Source organism: Atractosteus spatula, chromosome 18 (assembly GCF_055471065.1).
Source record: "Atractosteus spatula isolate fAtrSpa1 chromosome 18, fAtrSpa1.hap1, whole genome shotgun sequence".
Classification (NCBI taxonomy): Eukaryota; Metazoa; Chordata; class Actinopteri; order Semionotiformes; family Lepisosteidae; genus Atractosteus; species Atractosteus spatula.
The window spans coordinates 2,626,122-2,642,223 of NC_142723.1; the positions used below are offsets into that span (position 1 = coordinate 2,626,122).

The following is a 16,102-nucleotide window of genomic DNA, read 5'->3' on the forward strand; positions in this document are numbered from 1 at the left end:
ACTGTCAGTTCTGCAGAAGGGGGTGGGGGAGTTTGGGGGAAGAGACCCGTTTCGGAAAGTGTTGAACTCGTATATTTGTGCTCTGCAGTTTTGGAGAGTTCTGTGTAAGGGTTAGGTGTTTCACATGATCAATTCTAACATGTATTATGGTCTACACTTTGGTTTAATTTGCATAAACTGTGGGGTTTTTTTTGTTTGATAAATAATGAGAAAGGATGAGTGTTTGTTCTTCGGGGGGGGGGGGTGCTGTGTGAATGTCCCAGAAGGCTCCCGCTGATGTTCCTGGCCAACGGTGGCCGGCTCTCCTGCAGGTCCAGATGCTGGTGGGCGAGCTGCGGCGCATCACCCTGCTCTGGGATGAGCTGTGGCTGGGGGTCCTGCAGCAGCAGCACATGCACGTCCTGCGCAGGATCCAGCAGCTGGAGGACGAGGTCAAGAGGGTGCAGAACAACAACACACTGCGCAAGTGAGCAGCTTCTCTGCTTTTTCCCTCGGGTTTTGACACTCTAAGCTGCCCTTCAGAATAGATACTCCGATCTTCATACACTGATGGACCAATCAGAATGTGCACAACACGCTACAGTATATATATAATCTGGATCTGTACTTGATCGTTTGTAATGTTTTCAAAACTCAGCTGCCTGTTTTAACTACAGCTTGAACTTGGGACTATATTACTCTCCCATCTTTGCTTCCTGGCATTCGTGCTCTCTGAAATAATAGAATAGACTCAAATACTGTTTTCTTTTAAGGTCTGAAATAAATTAGGTCACAATTCTATTAGAAACTTATTGTCTCTTTATGTGTTCCTATGAACACATGTTGTCTGCATTCTCTAGACTTAGGTCTGATTACAGAGGTAGAGAGCTGCTTGGAGATTATTATCCTTGTTGCTCCTAAACTGTCACGCTCTTCCTAGTCATTAGATCCTGCAAGTCTATTGAAACTTTAAATGTTGTTTGAAAAACACTGTATGTAATATGACGTGGCTAGTGATGTTTTAACATTACGGATCCCATATGAAATAGGTTTTCCTCACCTGTGGTAAAAGCAGCTTTGAACATGTATTGTAAACCCCCAGGCACTTTAATTTCTGAGCCGTCGGTGTGTTTCAGAGAGGAGAAGATTGCAATCATGAGAGAGAAGCACTCTGCTCTGATGAGGCCAGTGGTCTTTGCATTAGAACATGTGCGCAGCATTACAGCAGCTCCCGCTGAGACCCCCCATGAGACGTGGTTTCAGGAGAACTTCGGAAGTGCCATTGACAACGCTCTGGAGAGACTGAGGAACCCCTCGAACCCGGCCAACCCTGCCAGCAGCTGGATACCTTTCAAGCAGGTCTGTACCCTAAACTACAACTAGGCAATGAAATGACACAATCACCAAATATACCAGCACGCTTGTTATACAATTTCCAGCTCTGTTTTGTCCTGAATAGCACAGCGAATGGTGTGGTGAATCTTTATCGTTGTATACTTTTTTTTTAATTATCTCAATATTTTCATGTATTGATCTTTAATATTTGGAGCATATGGGAGTATACACATTTATGTGCACTATATTAGTATGTAATGTCTGCAGTCTGAGACAGAATAGTATTGACTGACTCATCGTGCAACTGGCCTTTTGTCTGCCAAAGATCATGCTGAGTCTGCAGCAGCGTGCGCAGAAACGTGCGAGTTACTTGTTGCATTTGGATGAGATCAGCCCTCGCCTGGCAGCCATGATGAGCACTGAGATCGCTCTGCCTGGGGAGGTTTCTGCGACAGACGCTATCACCATCCAGAGTGTGGGCAACACCATCACTATCCTGCCCACCAAGACCAAGCCCAAGAAACTCTACTTCCTGGGCTCTGATGGCAGAAACTACCCCTACCTGTTTAAAGGTAAACCAGCAATATTTTACTGCTGCATTACACAATATAGACAGATCTTTGCTGTACATAAAGTTCAGGACTGCCAGATGAAAGTGTTTCCATCAAGTGACAACATTCCCCTCTCTCTCCCTTAAGGGCTGGAGGACTTGCACCTGGATGAAAGGATCATGCAGTTCCTCTCCATTGTCAACACCATGTTTACAAAAGTGAACCAGCAGGAAAGTCCCCATTTCCATGCCCGTCACTACTCTGTCACTCCCCTGGGCACACGCTCCGGACTCATCCAGTGGGTGGATGGGGCCACGCCCCTCTTTGGGCTGTACAAGCGCTGGCAGCAACGGGAGGCCGTCCTGCAAGCTCAGAAGGTAGGACACCTGAAGAACCCCGACGGCAGACCGTGAAAGCCTTTTTTCGGAAGCGATGATGGTTTCACAAGCCACTTCCCTGTTTGTGACACGTGAGCCTCATAGCTGTAAGCAAGAAGGTTACGGAGGAGCATCAATGTTTGATTAATATCATCGGAGCTTAGTGTCTCTAATCCAGCTCTGAGCTTGAAAGTTGACCATCTTGTCTGTGTTTATGTCCAGGTCCAGGATTCCTTCCAGCAGCCCCAGAACCCACCCATGGTGCCCAGGCCCAGTGAGCTCTACTACAGCAAGATCGGCCCTGCGCTGAAGGCAGTGGGGCTCAGCCTGGACGTGTCCCGGCGGGACTGGCCGCTGAGTGTCACGAGGGACGTCCTGAGGGAGCTGATGGAGGCCACTCCGCCTAACCTGCTTGCCAAGGAGCTGTGGTGTTCCTGCACCACGCCCAGCGAGTGGTGGAGAGTCACTCAGGTGAGACCGCCAGCCGCGCCAGGACAGGCAGTGGGGGGGGGGGGTGACAGATTAAAAAAAATACTTTTTAATTCTGCAGCTCAACCAAATTTCAAAAGGATTGCTTAAAATGGGAGACCCGTGTGAAAAGCAACATGCCTTAATGTTGCTCTTGAGATTAACGTGCGTCTTGTGTTTCCAATGCTGCCTTGCAGTCCTATGCCAGGTCCACGGCTGTTATGTCCATGGTGGGATACATCATTGGGCTGGGAGATCGGCACCTGGACAATGTGTTGATCGACATGACCACAGGTGAAGTGGTGCACATTGACTACAACGTCTGCTTTGAAAAAGGTGAGAATGAACTCCTGTTCCCGACACGGCCCGCGTTTCTTACCTTCTGCGTCCACTGGTGGAAGGCTTATGTTGCGTTGTATCACAGGGAAGAGCCTGAGGGTGCCGGAGAAGGTCCCCTTCCGCATGACCCACAACATTGAGACTGCACTGGGGGTCACCGGGGTTGAGGGCATATTTAGGCTGTCCTGTGAGCAGGTGAGCCCTGTTGTATGGTTTATTTTCTTGAATATAGGTTAGAGAGTGAAAGGTAAAATGTTTGCCCCTTCGCAGTTTTAAATGTGCTTGCAAATTGCCATTGGTCTGGTTGCACAGGTGATCCACATGATGCGTCGAGGGCGAGAGACCTTGCTGACCCTGCTGGAGGCCTTTGTGTACGACCCCCTGGTAGACTGGACAGCCAGTGGGGAGGTGGGCTTCGCTGGTGCTGTCTACGGAGGCGGAGGGCAGCAGGCAGAGAGCAAGCAGACCAAGAGAGAGATGGAGAGGGACATCACCCGCAGCCTTTTCTCCTCTCGCGTAGCAGAGATCAAGGTCAGTTCTCGCAGCTATCATCATTTGCAAAACCCCATTCGTGTTCTCTTTTTGGAAGGCCGGGGGGGGTATTAGTTTGTGTTGGGATTGCCCTGAGGGATATGAGCTGTTTAAAATCAATGCATTTTTTGGTTGTATGCAACATGCAAAGCACTGCATAGACAGCAATCGTCCTACTATGGGCTCACTATGTCTGCTTGACCAGCCAAGGTCAAATTTAGTGAAAGCAGTGGTCGCCTCGAACAGTAGGAAATGCAGGCACTGGTTCTAAGAACTTGCACAATCCTGAATATGAGCCCTTCAAGCTGTTAGCCTTCTGGTTTGTTCCAGCTCCACTACATAGGTTTAGCACTGTCCTGCTATGTAGTCCTGAAGAACCGCCAGTGACACGCCTGTGTTTTGCAGGTGAACTGGTTTAAGAACCGAGAGGAGATGCTGACAGTGCTGCCGCAGGTGGAGAGCGGGGTGGAGAAGTACCTGAGCCTGCAGGAGCAGCTCACTGAGGTTGAGAAGCTGCAGGGCAAACTGCTGGAGGAGATCGACTTCCTGGAGGGAGCAGACAGCAGGACCGACCATCCCATCCACACACTGGAGCACAGGTGCGCTACAGTACAGATTCAGGGAGGGCGAGGAGGGCCTGTCTTTATTTCCCTATTGGAACAAATCTTTACAGAGATTGAGATGCTGTTAGGTATAGGTTAGGCACTAACAGGCCAGATGTGAAAGTGACTTCAGATGGCTTTGTTATTTTTCCCCCCAATTAGTATTGGTACCACCTGGGACACTTTGCCTGCAAAAAGTCAAATGTGCATGCAGCAAGAAGGGGGAAATCTGCAAGTAGAAATCTGATTGTAGACCAGCCCATTGAGTTTTTACTGACTATTGTGTAGATGATAATGGAGTGATGGACCCCATCTTTGCCCTGTACAACGGGAGAGCACTGTCATTGTAACCTGGTTTACCTGCTTCAGGTACTCGGAGCACACCCAGCTGCAGTCTCGGCAGCGGGCCGTGCAGGAGGCCATCCAGGTTAAGCTGTCGGACTTCGAGCAGTGGATATCCCAGTACCAGGCTGCCTTTGCCAGTCTAGAAGCCACTCAACTTGCCAGCCTCCTGCAGGAAATCAGCAGCCCCATTGATCTGGGTAAGAGATCCTTGCTGTATTTAATTACTTGGTCTTCAACTGGTGACACCTGGTAGGGGCTGTCTCTCTCAGCCTTTTCACTTGTTTTGCGTTTATCTTTTTAGAATACATATATTAACGTGAATTCTGTAAGCTGCATGGTATTTTTTCTTTATGTAATATAACTCTTGTTATTGAACTGCATAAATACCTCGGGAGAAATATTTGCAAAACTTTGTTTTGAGACGAGTGGCAATTTTTTTTACATTTATTTTTGATTGCTTTTGTATATTCATAAAAGAACACTAAAACATAAGTAATTAAAAAAATACCTCCGGGCACACAACTGCTCTGCGCTCTTTGACGCTCCCTGCCCGTTTCCTGCCCGGCCAGGCCCACCCAGCTACGTGCCAGCCACCGCTTTCCTGCAAAACGCGGGTCAGGCGCACCTGATCAGCCAGTGCGAGCAGCTGGAGGGGGAGGTTAGCGCCTTGTTCCAGCAGAGGCGGTCGCTCCTGAGGGGCTGCCTGGAGCACCTGCACAGCTACGCCACTGTGGCCCTGCTGTACCCCCGCGCCGTGTTCCGCCGGCACCGGGCCCACATGTGGAAGCAGTGGATGGAGGAGCTCATCTGCGACATGAGTGTGGAGCACTGCCAGGCCATCTACCACAAGTGAGTGCCTCTGGTGGTGAAGATGCTGTCACATCCGATAAAAGCTTTAAAGGCAGGACAGGGGTTTTTAGATATACAAGATGCTATTGCACAGGTGTCTGAGACCAGCGAATGAACTTGCCAGGAAATAGATTTTTATTGTTTGGTTCAAACTTTCAATTTTCTCCCCACCATCCTATGAGACTCCTAATTAAGTGATAATATAGGTTTTATTCGAATTGGACTTGAATACCACTTCATTAACCCTTCCTGCAGAACGTGTTAGGAGAATACTGACAGAAGATAGAATTTGGATCTTGTAAATCACCCTGAAGGGACATGACTTGCTTGCAAAAGACTGGCGATTGTTAGCGGTTTATCTTTGAAAGCGAATCGAGTTCCCTGCTGTTCACGGAAGAATCGGAGAGCCGGGTTTGAAAACGGTCGCTGCTGTGTTGTGAAACCGACAGGTACGAGATGCAGTTTGCGCCGCAGCCGCCTCCAGCCGTCTGCCAGTTCCTGTCGAGCACGGACATGGCGCTGCAGCACCACGCCACCGAGGTCAACGCGCGCCTGCTGCGGCAGGCGGAGCGGCTGAAGGCGGAGGGCGCCAGCGTGCCGGCGTGCGAGGAGCAGCTGCAGGAGATCGAGCGCTGTATCGCCGTCTTCCTGCGCGAGAACGGCGAGCTGGGCTCGCTCAGCCTGGCCGGCATCATCGTCTCCGCCCTCTGCGCTCTCACCAGGTCAGTCCCGACACGGGGACCCCCCGCGGCCCCCCTCAGGCCGCTAGGCCACTGGCCATTCGCTTGCAGCTCCACGGATGCGAAATGTCGCCTTCAGTCTCCTTAACCCTGAAGGCAGGGCTTGAACGCATTGAAGTCAGTAGGCAAGGGGAGGAGGAGACGATCCATGCTTAACGATGAAGGGAGTTTAGTACAACATTTTTATTTGCCGCCACTACTAACGTCATTTGCATGTGCCAGTGTTATAAATAAAAGCCTTGTTTGAAAGAAATGAAGAAGGCTTTCAAAGCGTACCTCTCTAGACCTTGACAGTAATGTAAGAGAATGGCTGCAGACTGTTGGGGGACTTGAGCTGCTGATGAAAGGTTTCCCCCCCCGTGTGGCCGCGGCAGGCGTAACCTGGTGATGGAGGGCGCGGCGGCCAGCGCCGGGGAGCAGCTGGTGGAGCTGATGTCCCGGGACGGCGCCTGGTTCCTGGAGGAGCTGTGCAGCATGAGCGGGAACGTGGCCTGCCTGGTGCAGCTGCTGCAGCAGTGCCAGCTGCTGCCTCATGACCTGGACATCCCGAGCCCCGCCGAGACCGCGCAGGCCGTTTACCTGGCCAACGGGGTGTACACCTGCCTGCAAGTAAGGCCAGGACATAAGCCGCTTACATTAAATCACCTGCATGCTATTACTGTCTGAGTACTGTTGTGTTTTGTGCTGATGACTTACGAGGTCTTTACAGGGTCATTTTGATAGTCTTGCAGCTTCTGTTTTGCTCTGTTGTTTGATAAGCATTATGCTTGGATATTTTGGACTGATTTTCTTTCAAAACGTGGAGCCATTGTCTCTTTAAACATTTAAAAGTAGCACTTTTTCTCACTGCAAGTTAAACCTTGGGATTTTATTCTAAACTGCAATATTGAAAATCATTCCCTAGCAGTTCCTGAAGACCTTAAAAGAGTCTTTGGACAGTAGACTTCCTCATGTGGTGTTCTTTATGGTGCGTGTGTGTACTCATGTATCTCCGGTGTCCCCCTCCGTGTGTTAGGAGCTGAACACAAACTTCCGGCAGATCATCTTCCCGGAAGCGCTGCGCTGCATGCTGAAGGGGGAGAGCACGCTGGAGGCCATGCTGCTCGAGCTGGACGCCCTGATCGAGCAGTGTGCCGACGGGGTCTCCCTGCAGGGGCTGGGCGAGGCTCTACAGGCCCACCTCCGCAATGCTGCCATGGGATTGGATGAGGAGGCCGACTCCCACTACCTTGATGTCACCAGGTAGCAGGGCTCAGCGGTGACCGTAATGCCCTCTCTGTAGCTTGATGGCTTGTTGGCACCACACTCAAGTTAATCTCTTATATACGTTCTCAAACCTTTTTCCAATGGTTAACAAACTTTGGAGTATAAAAGCATATAGGGGGAATGGACCATATTTGTGCACTGAATGAATTAAGAATAGTAGGTATCTTGTTGCTTCAAAAATGACTGATAACTCAGTTTTCTAAATGAAATTGAAATTGTCAGTGCCTGGGTACGGTGTTCCCCTGTGGTGACCCCACAGAGTGACATTCACTGACACAGGCGTATCCTGAGCGCTCTGAGAGTCGTCAGTTGGCAGTAGACAGTGTTTTTTTGTGTTGCAGGATGCTGCGAGCCCAATACTCGGAGCTCATTCAGCCCCGCTCTCTTGAGGGGTCTGTGCAGGAAACCCCCAAGATGAGCGCGGGACAGATGTTGCTGGTGGCCTTCGATGGGATGTTTGCACAGCTGGAAACTGCTTTTGGGCTTCTGGTAGAAAAGGTAAAGTCAGCTCAGCAGCCTCCTGTAAAGTGATGTGGCTTGATGTCATTTCTGGAGACCCAGGGCTGATTCTTTCAGGTAGAGAACTGCAGCGTTCATGTAAGCAACCTGAATCTTCTCCACAGCGGACAGATGAGCACACGTGAAAGAAATCATAGTCCGTCTTGTCTTCAGTTTATAGTGTAGTAATTGTAAGCAGTTCTGCGCTATGCAGACTAAATTTCTGAGCTAGTTCACAAATCAGTGTACTGCACTGGTTCACACCATGTGTCCTCCTGACGGAGCTGAGTAATTTAGTTGTATTTCCTGACAGGCTGGACTGCTGAGGGCTGTTGCAGGTCGCTAAAAGGAATTTTATTGTGTGAAATAGCCGTCTTAAAGGACCCACCTTGAAACTTTAGGGCAACATTTTTCTCAGGTGACTCACTCTACCATTCGTGCACGGAAAATTTTGGTGAATGCGAGGTTTCTAATTCCATCAAGAAAGGAGCTCCTCTTTCTCAAATACTCAGAGTGCAGAGGACTTCCCTGTTTTGTGAAGGACCCGCCTTGATGAGAACTGTGGTGGATTGTAAATGCCGCACGTGCTGTGCCCCGTCTGCAGCTCCTAAGCTTGCAGCCCTAACCAGTCCCCCCCTCTCGGCGCAGCTCAACAAGATGGAGGTGCCCGCGGCGTGGCGGAAGATCGACGTGGTCCGGGAGGCGCGGGCGGCGCAGGCGAACTTCTTCGACAGCGCCCAGCACCGCCAGGTCCTGGAGGAGATCTTCTTCCTCAGGAGGCTGCAGACCATCCGCGACTTCTTCAGGCTGTGCGGCTCCTTCGCTCAGACCCTCTCTGGTGAGAGCGCCGCTGTCGATCGCCTTGCTGAGAGCCTCTTAAGTGGGAGAGCTCAAGGGCGGTCCCCAACAGTGCTTCACAGCCGCTGCAGTGGCAGACGTCCCACTGAAATCCCACCTTCGAAAGACTTGCTGGTGCGGTTGATGGTGTCAGAGTGTGTTCGCACACATGTCCTGCGATTTACTGGCTTCCTGCACAGGGTTGTACACCCCAGCCCGTTTCCAGGACAGGCCTGGACTTGCCGAGACACGCAATAAGCATCTGTCCGACGAAGTCAGATTCTGGTTTTGGTATCTTGTTTCAGGGAATACTTTTAATAGCGGTAACAGACTAAACCCTGATCCGTGGTATGCATTCTTTACCCTCAATAAAAAGTTTCTACTGTATGTTTCTGTATACACAAATGATGAACCTGTGTGATTTTCAGACTTGCATTGGAAGGTTGTCCGTTGGTTCACTCTTGCCATTCCTTGCACAGGAACCTGTCCTCCCCCCTCTGAAGAGCCGGGCCCCTCCAACGGCCCTGTGCCTCTGGCTGGGGTGAAATCGATGTACCGCGGCACTGTGGTTGTGAACGAGGACCAGATGGCCCGGCCCATCAAGGCCTTCACGGCAGACTTTGTGAGGCAGATGCTGATGGGCTTGCCCACGCAGGTGCTGGGACTGGCCCTGTGCAGCGCCCTGAGCGCTCTGGGAATGGACCTTATCGCACAGGTGGAGGCCAAGGACTTTGGCGCCGAGGGCAAGGTGTCCCTGGACGACATGTGCAAGAAGGCAGTGGAGCAGGGCGTGCAGGCCGGCCGGCTGTCGCAGCTCCTCCTCAACCGAGCCACGGTGCTGGCCAGCTCCTTTGACACGGCCTGGAAGAAGCTGGACCTGGTCAGGCGCGTGGAGACCAGCATTGAAGCCTGCAAAGTCAGCCTCCAGAGGACGCAGCTCCACATCGCCATGTTCCAGGTAGGAGCATTACCAGCACGCTTGAGGATGCTGCTAGTTCCAACACACTGACACATTTGCAGCATGCACTAGAGTTAGTGTTTTTGTGTGATAGAAGACCAGAGTTCTCCTCCTCGTGCCTTAAAGTTCAGTTCTGATCCAGCCTCCTTGGGGTTTGTGCTGACCGTTTTCACCCACCTCCGCAGTGGCAACACGAAGATGTGCTGGGAACACGGAACCAGCCGATGTCCGTCAGCCCCCCGCCGCGCTCCGTCATCCTCAGCAACATGAAGAAGAAGCTGTACAAGCTGAGCCAGGACGAGGCGTCCATTGCCAGCGTGCAGGTGAGATGTGGCTCCGCCTCCGCAACGTGGAGGGATGGAAGTGGCATTTATTTGGCCTTTGTTAGATTTAAATCCTGAAGCAGTTTGGCCGCAAACAGTTTTAACTTAAAAATTTTTTAGGAGCTGAAGATGATTGTGACAGGATGATAGTAATGCGAGAAGCTTTAGCAGCAGGAAACAAATGTGCTCTTCTTGCAGGAGAAGCTGGCTGCACTAGAGGGCAGTATTGAGCAGCGTCTGAAATGGGCCGGGGGGGCTAACCCTGCTCTGGCGCCGGTGCTGCAGGACTTTGAGGCGACGATCGGGGAGCGGCGTGCGCTGGTGATGAAGGAAGGGCAGCGCACCAGCCAGGTCACCTTCCTCTGCAGCACCATCCTGAACCTCGAGAGCCTGCGCACGCGCACTCCTGAGGCGCTCAGCATGGACGCCGCGCTGTTCGACCTGGTCAAGCGCTGCCAAGCCACCTGTTCGTATGCGGCGCAGTTCAACAGCTCCGTCTCGCCGCTGGAGCTGCGCCTGCTGCACAGGCTGGTGAGTCTGAGGGAGGCTGCACTGCAAGAACTACAGACGAAAGTCATGTTGGTTGCTTAGAAGCTGCAGGAATCTGGTACCAGAGCACCTCGTATCATTCACTGGAGGGAGGTTTCTCTCCTAGGCGCTTGTGAGGATTGAGTTCTGATTGCTCTCCTTTACTCTGTAAGGCAGTTTCTGGAAATGGTGAATAAATAGGAAGCATTAGAGGCCAATGGGATTGTTGCATTTCTCCATACCACAGGCTCATTGAATGAAGGTGGAGTCTGTCCTTTTCCATGAGTGTCCAGGGCTCAAGAGGTAGTGGTGTTCTCTTGCAGAGTGCCGGGCTGGACACGCCCATTGGCAGCCCTGACTGGCTGGTGTGCGCGCATAAGCTCCTGACCCAGGAGATGTCGACTCAGAGGGCAGTGCAGGCGGAGCGCGAGCAGCAGCTGGACAGCGTCACCGAGACCCTGCAGGGGCTGGTGGACACCATCAAGGGCATCCTGTCCACCCACAACCGCCAGCTGGCTGATGTCAAGCACCTGCTGCGGGCCATGGCCAAGGTCTGTACCTCTGCCAGGGCTGGGAACATTTACAAAGCTCTGCCCGATGGAACTTAGCAGTCTTGATTGAATATGTGTCTTGTGCATTCTGCTTAATCAGAAAGTTTCTGTAGAATATTTACATCACAAGGTAGACTGGAAGGGTTGTAACAGCATATTGTCGGTATTGTGCGTTCATGGGAGTGTTCTGAAACTGTTCTTGTGTTGACAATTTCTCACAGGATGAAGAGAATGCCCTGGTGGAGGGCGAGGATGTGCCATACGAGGGCAGTGTGCGTCAGTTCCTATCGGAGTACAAGGCGTGGCAGGACAACGTCCAGATTGTGCTTTTCACCGTGGTCCAGTCCACAGGGCAACCGCGCAGTCAGGAGCAGGTGGAGCTGCTGCAGGAAATCCCAGCCACACTGAAGGAGCTCAAAGTACAGAGCCAGAGGTCTGTATCGGCACGCAGGCATGCTTCTAAGGACAAGGCTGATGACAGATCACTGCTTTGGCTGACGTTTCTGATTCCATTTGATCTTCTGTTAGTTCTGAATTTCAGTCTGAATCCACCATCGTTCCCTGACTCGTCTCTCTTCTCAATCTGCAGTGTCTACAATGGGCTAGTAGGCTTTGCCTCACCTCTGGTGACCGAGAGAGCGAGTGACTGTGCAAGTCCCACTTCCTCCAGCATGCAAACAAGCTTTGCTGCAGGTAGGGTCAATTCTCAAGCCTTTGTAGACTTAGCGCCCGGAGTACATGGGTTCTTAATTACAACTGATGTGGCTCAGATTCATTTCTAGTTTAGGTGTTGACCCTTTTGAGACCTTTTTGCTTTAAGAGCGTCTTCTGCAGCTGTGAAACCGATGAAGCGGCGAGTGAAAGCGGTGTTTTCAATCCTGTGTCTCTAGCAGTGCGTTGCAGTGGGCCGAAGACGCAGCCGGACAACATGTCCCAGAATGCGCGCAAGCCCTTCCCACGGAACCTGGGTACTTCAGCGGACACTCCGCCCAGCACCCTACTGCTTACCAGCAAAGGACTGGCCCCCAGCCCCAAGAGGGCTGTGAGGGACCCAAAAACAGGGAGAGGTGTGTGGCTCACTTCGTATTTCGGCACAAGACACCTTAGAAAAGTTTGCCACTCTTTGCATTTAGAAGTAATTGCTCGAGCTTTTAATGCATAGTCAGTTCTTTCAATTAATGAGTTTCCTAGGTTAAAAGGATTTTTGTAAATAGACTGGGATAGAATTTAGCTTTGTTCTCGCTGTTTGTTTCAGAAGAGCATTTATTTCTTGTTTAATAAACAGGTCGCATGCGTGTTTTTCGATTTTCGAGAAGGCTTTTGACGCTTTGTTCTTCCTTGCGTTTGCACAGCTGTCCAGGAGCGGAATTCGTATGCTGTCAGTGTGTGGAAGCGAGTGAAGGCCAAACTGGAGGGGAGAGATGTGGACCCCAACAGGAGGATGAGTGTAACAGAGCAGGTGAGGCTGAACCTTCGAAACACATCAGGGCAGTGGCAACACCCTCCTGGATCTGGCAAGATCCCATGTGAGGCAAGGAAACGTTGACATGTGTTGACAAGCACCAGATGGGCTGGGTGGCCTCGTCTCATTGGTAACCTGTCCTGACGTCTTCAGCCCCAAGCTGTCGTGTGAATGGAGACACCCAGGCCTGCCCAGCTCACCGGTTTTCTTCCTCATTGCCCTTCCAGGTGGACTGTGTGATCAAGGAAGCTACGAACCTGGATAACCTGGCCCAGCTGTATGAAGGTTGGACGGCCTGGGTGTGAACTGGAAGCCAGCAGATCTCTGGTCCAGGAAGGGCAGAAATCCACCAGAATCCACTGGGTCTGGGGCAAGCGAGCCACAGAGCACCGTGGGGGGGAGGGGGGGCTAGCAATCCTCCCTGGGGCCCACTCCGGATCCCCGTAGCACAGCTGCACCCGGCGATCCAGATAACACCACGAATGGGTCTGCACCCTTCTCATTAGGAGGTGGGGGGGTGACAGGAATGGGGAGGGGGGGAAGCGACAGGCGCCCAGCCTGAGCCACCCCCCTGCCCGTAATAAATATAAATAAAAACACCTCTCCTGAACTCCAAGAACATGCAGAAAAGGTTTTGCGGTGGGGACTTTACAGGAAACAGGATTCCGCAGAAACACCCCAGGTAGTTTTCCTCACACCTGTAAGGCAGAGAGATGGATACTCCGACATCCATCAGACCTAGTGCATGGTTCTGGAAAGTACTTCAACGGAGAGGGGAGAAAGGGGAAAAACCATCCTGTTAGGAGCCTCTTGACTTTTTTTCTTGTTTTTTTGTGGTGGTCCAACGCTGCTTGTTGCCCCCGCAACAAAGCTGGTTCACTGGCAGGTAGAGAGGACAGGGTGGCCAAAGAAAGGGAGGCTCGAGTGAACTCGGTTGTCAGCCCGAGAGCTGAAGTCAGAAAACAGAGGACTTCTTTCAGAAATGGTGTCATCAGAATCGCACTTTTTATTGGACACGAAGAGGCTTCTTGAACACTGCTCTAAACAGGCGAGATGGGTTTGTTGCAGTCTTTATTCGATGAAGGTTTGCAATGCGATGAAGAGCAATTGGCTGGCATGTTTTCTTTTTTTAAAGTTTCAGGCATTCTGTATAATGCTTCAGTTCTAGAAATCCAGTTACCTGTTTAGTGACGACGTTTCTGATTGATTTATGGATGAAAAGCAGAAGAGAAAGACATGTCTTTTAAGTATCTGAGCAAAGATGCGTTCGTTTCTTAGAGACTTTCAAATTCAAAAGCCACATGTAGAGCAGTTTGTTGATTTATACTTATTTTTTCTTGATTTGCATCTCTGTTGTGTATTGTAGACACTTTTTTTCTCCCACTGTTCCTGCTTTTGAAAAGCCCATTGCAAAAAAGGGGCTGATTTTTTTTTGACTTGCCAGTGAAAAGATGTGCCATTCCTGTTTATCTATATTAATCCCCTTTAGCTTGAGTTTTACTAATCTAGATCTCTTCCAGTTTTACATTCTTTGTGGGAGACGATAAATAAAGTGATTGTTTTGGTGACGGTGCAAATTGTTGTTTCTTAAAGATTTTATTCCGTTTTGTTTGATGCACAAATAAACCAGCAGGTTTTAAAATTTGTCTATACTTTCGCTTTTTCTTCTGTTGGGTGGGGGGGGGCTTTATTTTGTTTTATAAAACTCATCAGCGAAGCTTTTTAAATCTTTCAGGGCAGTTGTAGTGAACATTCAGATTTGTATGCATGGAGTAACAAATTGCAAGTAGGAAGTCACGATAGCTTCTAAGATGCATCTTGACCAGCTGCGGCTTTATTTTTGAATCAAATCCCAATGGCAGAGAACTAAGGTTTTCAGTGCGTCTATTTAGCTGCAGTCAGACCAGCCAAGTCAAACAAAACCTGGGTTAGATTTGCCATCTGGCAAGAACACCTAGTGAGAACAAGAAATATTCTGTTTGTGTAAACTTGACGGTTAATTATATTCACTTTTGCACATACGTATCAAATCAATTACGGTCAATTAAAATCCACTGCATTTTTAGTCTTTGCAAAAATGTGCGAAAACGGCTAATCCGTTTCAGCTGTCTGCCCTGTACATCTTAGTAGTTGTCCATGAACAAGTGCAATTACTGATGTAAAAAAATGTAACTATAAACTATTAATGATTGATTTAAGTGTTATTGGGCTTTATGTATTAAAAAAAACTTGTTCTTCCAGAAGAGGGTACATAGTGCCTCCTGTAAAGTGACAAAAAAAAACATGAGTGTTATCCTGGGCAAATTTCCCACTGACCTTGACCAATCATGGCCTAATAATCCCCATCTCTGAAGTGGCTTCATCACTCTGCTCTCCTCCCCACTGACAGCTGGTGTGTGGGGAGGGTACTGGTGCACTATGGCTGCTGTTGCATCATCCAGGTGGGGCTGCACACTGGTGGTGGTGGAGGGGAGCCCCCATTACCTGTACAGCGCTTTGAGTGGAGTGCCCAGAAAAGCGCCATAGAATTGTAAGGAATTATTTTGTTAAAAAATACTAAAACTCCTGTTTTGTTTTTTTCATGCCACGGTGTTGCAAAATAGTTAATTGTTGTAATGGATTGTAAGTGTACATGAAATATGAATACAGACTGTACTTGTCAATTAAGAAAAGTGGTCAAGTGTGAGACTCCTGTGAAATCTCTGACCTGGTACACTCCTGAAGGAGTCCTGCTGTACAAGGTTTCCTTGCGAGCTGAGGGACAGGCATTTGGGGTTGTCAGCGCGTTGGAGAAATCGGGGAACCCCGCACATGCACCAGCATATTAGTGGCGAGACGAGCAAGCATGAGACGAGTTCTCACGCCTCGAGCACTGAACTCGCCGAAGAGGAGCCAGGTACCGTAGGTCTCGAAACTGTGAGGTTCCGGTGACGTGAATCTTTAATGCAACTTCAGCCTCGGCTGTAGTGCTGAACCAGCGCCTGGGATTGATTTACAGAAATTCATCAGAGATCGATCTTGCTGCATTTAAACCAGCGGGGGAGTGAAAACTAGGACATGGGTAGGCGTTCATTCTGTTACTCAAGGAATTGATAAAGGAAGTTAAAGGGTTGATCGTTATGTAAAAAAAAACTTTTTTTTGTTCTGCTTTATGAACTACGGCTACTCTCTGGGCATTTTTTTTTTTTTGCGCACTGGGCATTGAAACAGAAGCTGTTGGGTGGGAAGGTTGGTGCAGTCTTATTTTCGAGACCCGCTCCCAAGCACAAGGAGCTTTTCTCCAGGACAAGATAACCTGGTTTGTATGGCGACGGCGGCTGCCCTGTGATTAATTACTCTTATCTGGCAACCTGGGGTCCAAGAACAGGCACACCCTGCCAAAAAAAAATGTTTTGAGAAGGGATGTTAATATTCAAACCACTGAGCCCGCCCTCGTTCCACTCTTACTGGCCAGAATATGTTGTTTTGAAACGAGTTGGCCAATGGGCGCCATGCAAGCAGAGAACAAGTGCCCGTGTATATCATTTTGAATCCTTTGCTTAGTGCGTGGGGTCATTTGATTG

The 16,102-nt window shown here is 49.9% G+C and overlaps 1 protein-coding gene across 1 annotated transcript in view; it reads left to right on the forward strand.

Annotated features, from left to right (window-relative positions):
• smg1 (SMG1 nonsense mediated mRNA decay associated PI3K related kinase) overlaps nucleotides 1–14,181 on the forward strand; it is a 37,754-nt gene extending 23,573 nt beyond the window's left edge. Inside the window, exons 38-62 of the mRNA XM_088936537.1 lie at nucleotides 312–466; nucleotides 1,116–1,338; nucleotides 1,640–1,886; nucleotides 2,013–2,242; nucleotides 2,465–2,713; nucleotides 2,908–3,046; nucleotides 3,135–3,244; nucleotides 3,362–3,580; nucleotides 3,986–4,179; nucleotides 4,552–4,724; nucleotides 5,097–5,376; nucleotides 5,826–6,098; nucleotides 6,491–6,725; nucleotides 7,132–7,358; nucleotides 7,724–7,880; nucleotides 8,529–8,718; nucleotides 9,197–9,675; nucleotides 9,861–9,998; nucleotides 10,197–10,529; nucleotides 10,850–11,077; nucleotides 11,299–11,510; nucleotides 11,667–11,770; nucleotides 11,968–12,144; nucleotides 12,430–12,536; nucleotides 12,767–14,181. Of these exons, the coding sequence (XP_088792663.1) occupies nucleotides 312–466; nucleotides 1,116–1,338; nucleotides 1,640–1,886; nucleotides 2,013–2,242; nucleotides 2,465–2,713; nucleotides 2,908–3,046; nucleotides 3,135–3,244; nucleotides 3,362–3,580; nucleotides 3,986–4,179; nucleotides 4,552–4,724; nucleotides 5,097–5,376; nucleotides 5,826–6,098; nucleotides 6,491–6,725; nucleotides 7,132–7,358; nucleotides 7,724–7,880; nucleotides 8,529–8,718; nucleotides 9,197–9,675; nucleotides 9,861–9,998; nucleotides 10,197–10,529; nucleotides 10,850–11,077; nucleotides 11,299–11,510; nucleotides 11,667–11,770; nucleotides 11,968–12,144; nucleotides 12,430–12,536; nucleotides 12,767–12,844 (5,157 nt within the window). The 3' untranslated portion in view covers nucleotides 12,845–14,181. The remainder of the gene's footprint in view (nucleotides 1–311; nucleotides 467–1,115; nucleotides 1,339–1,639; nucleotides 1,887–2,012; nucleotides 2,243–2,464; nucleotides 2,714–2,907; nucleotides 3,047–3,134; nucleotides 3,245–3,361; nucleotides 3,581–3,985; nucleotides 4,180–4,551; nucleotides 4,725–5,096; nucleotides 5,377–5,825; nucleotides 6,099–6,490; nucleotides 6,726–7,131; nucleotides 7,359–7,723; nucleotides 7,881–8,528; nucleotides 8,719–9,196; nucleotides 9,676–9,860; nucleotides 9,999–10,196; nucleotides 10,530–10,849; nucleotides 11,078–11,298; nucleotides 11,511–11,666; nucleotides 11,771–11,967; nucleotides 12,145–12,429; nucleotides 12,537–12,766) is intronic.
• Nucleotides 14,182–16,102: the final 1,921 nt, after the last annotated feature.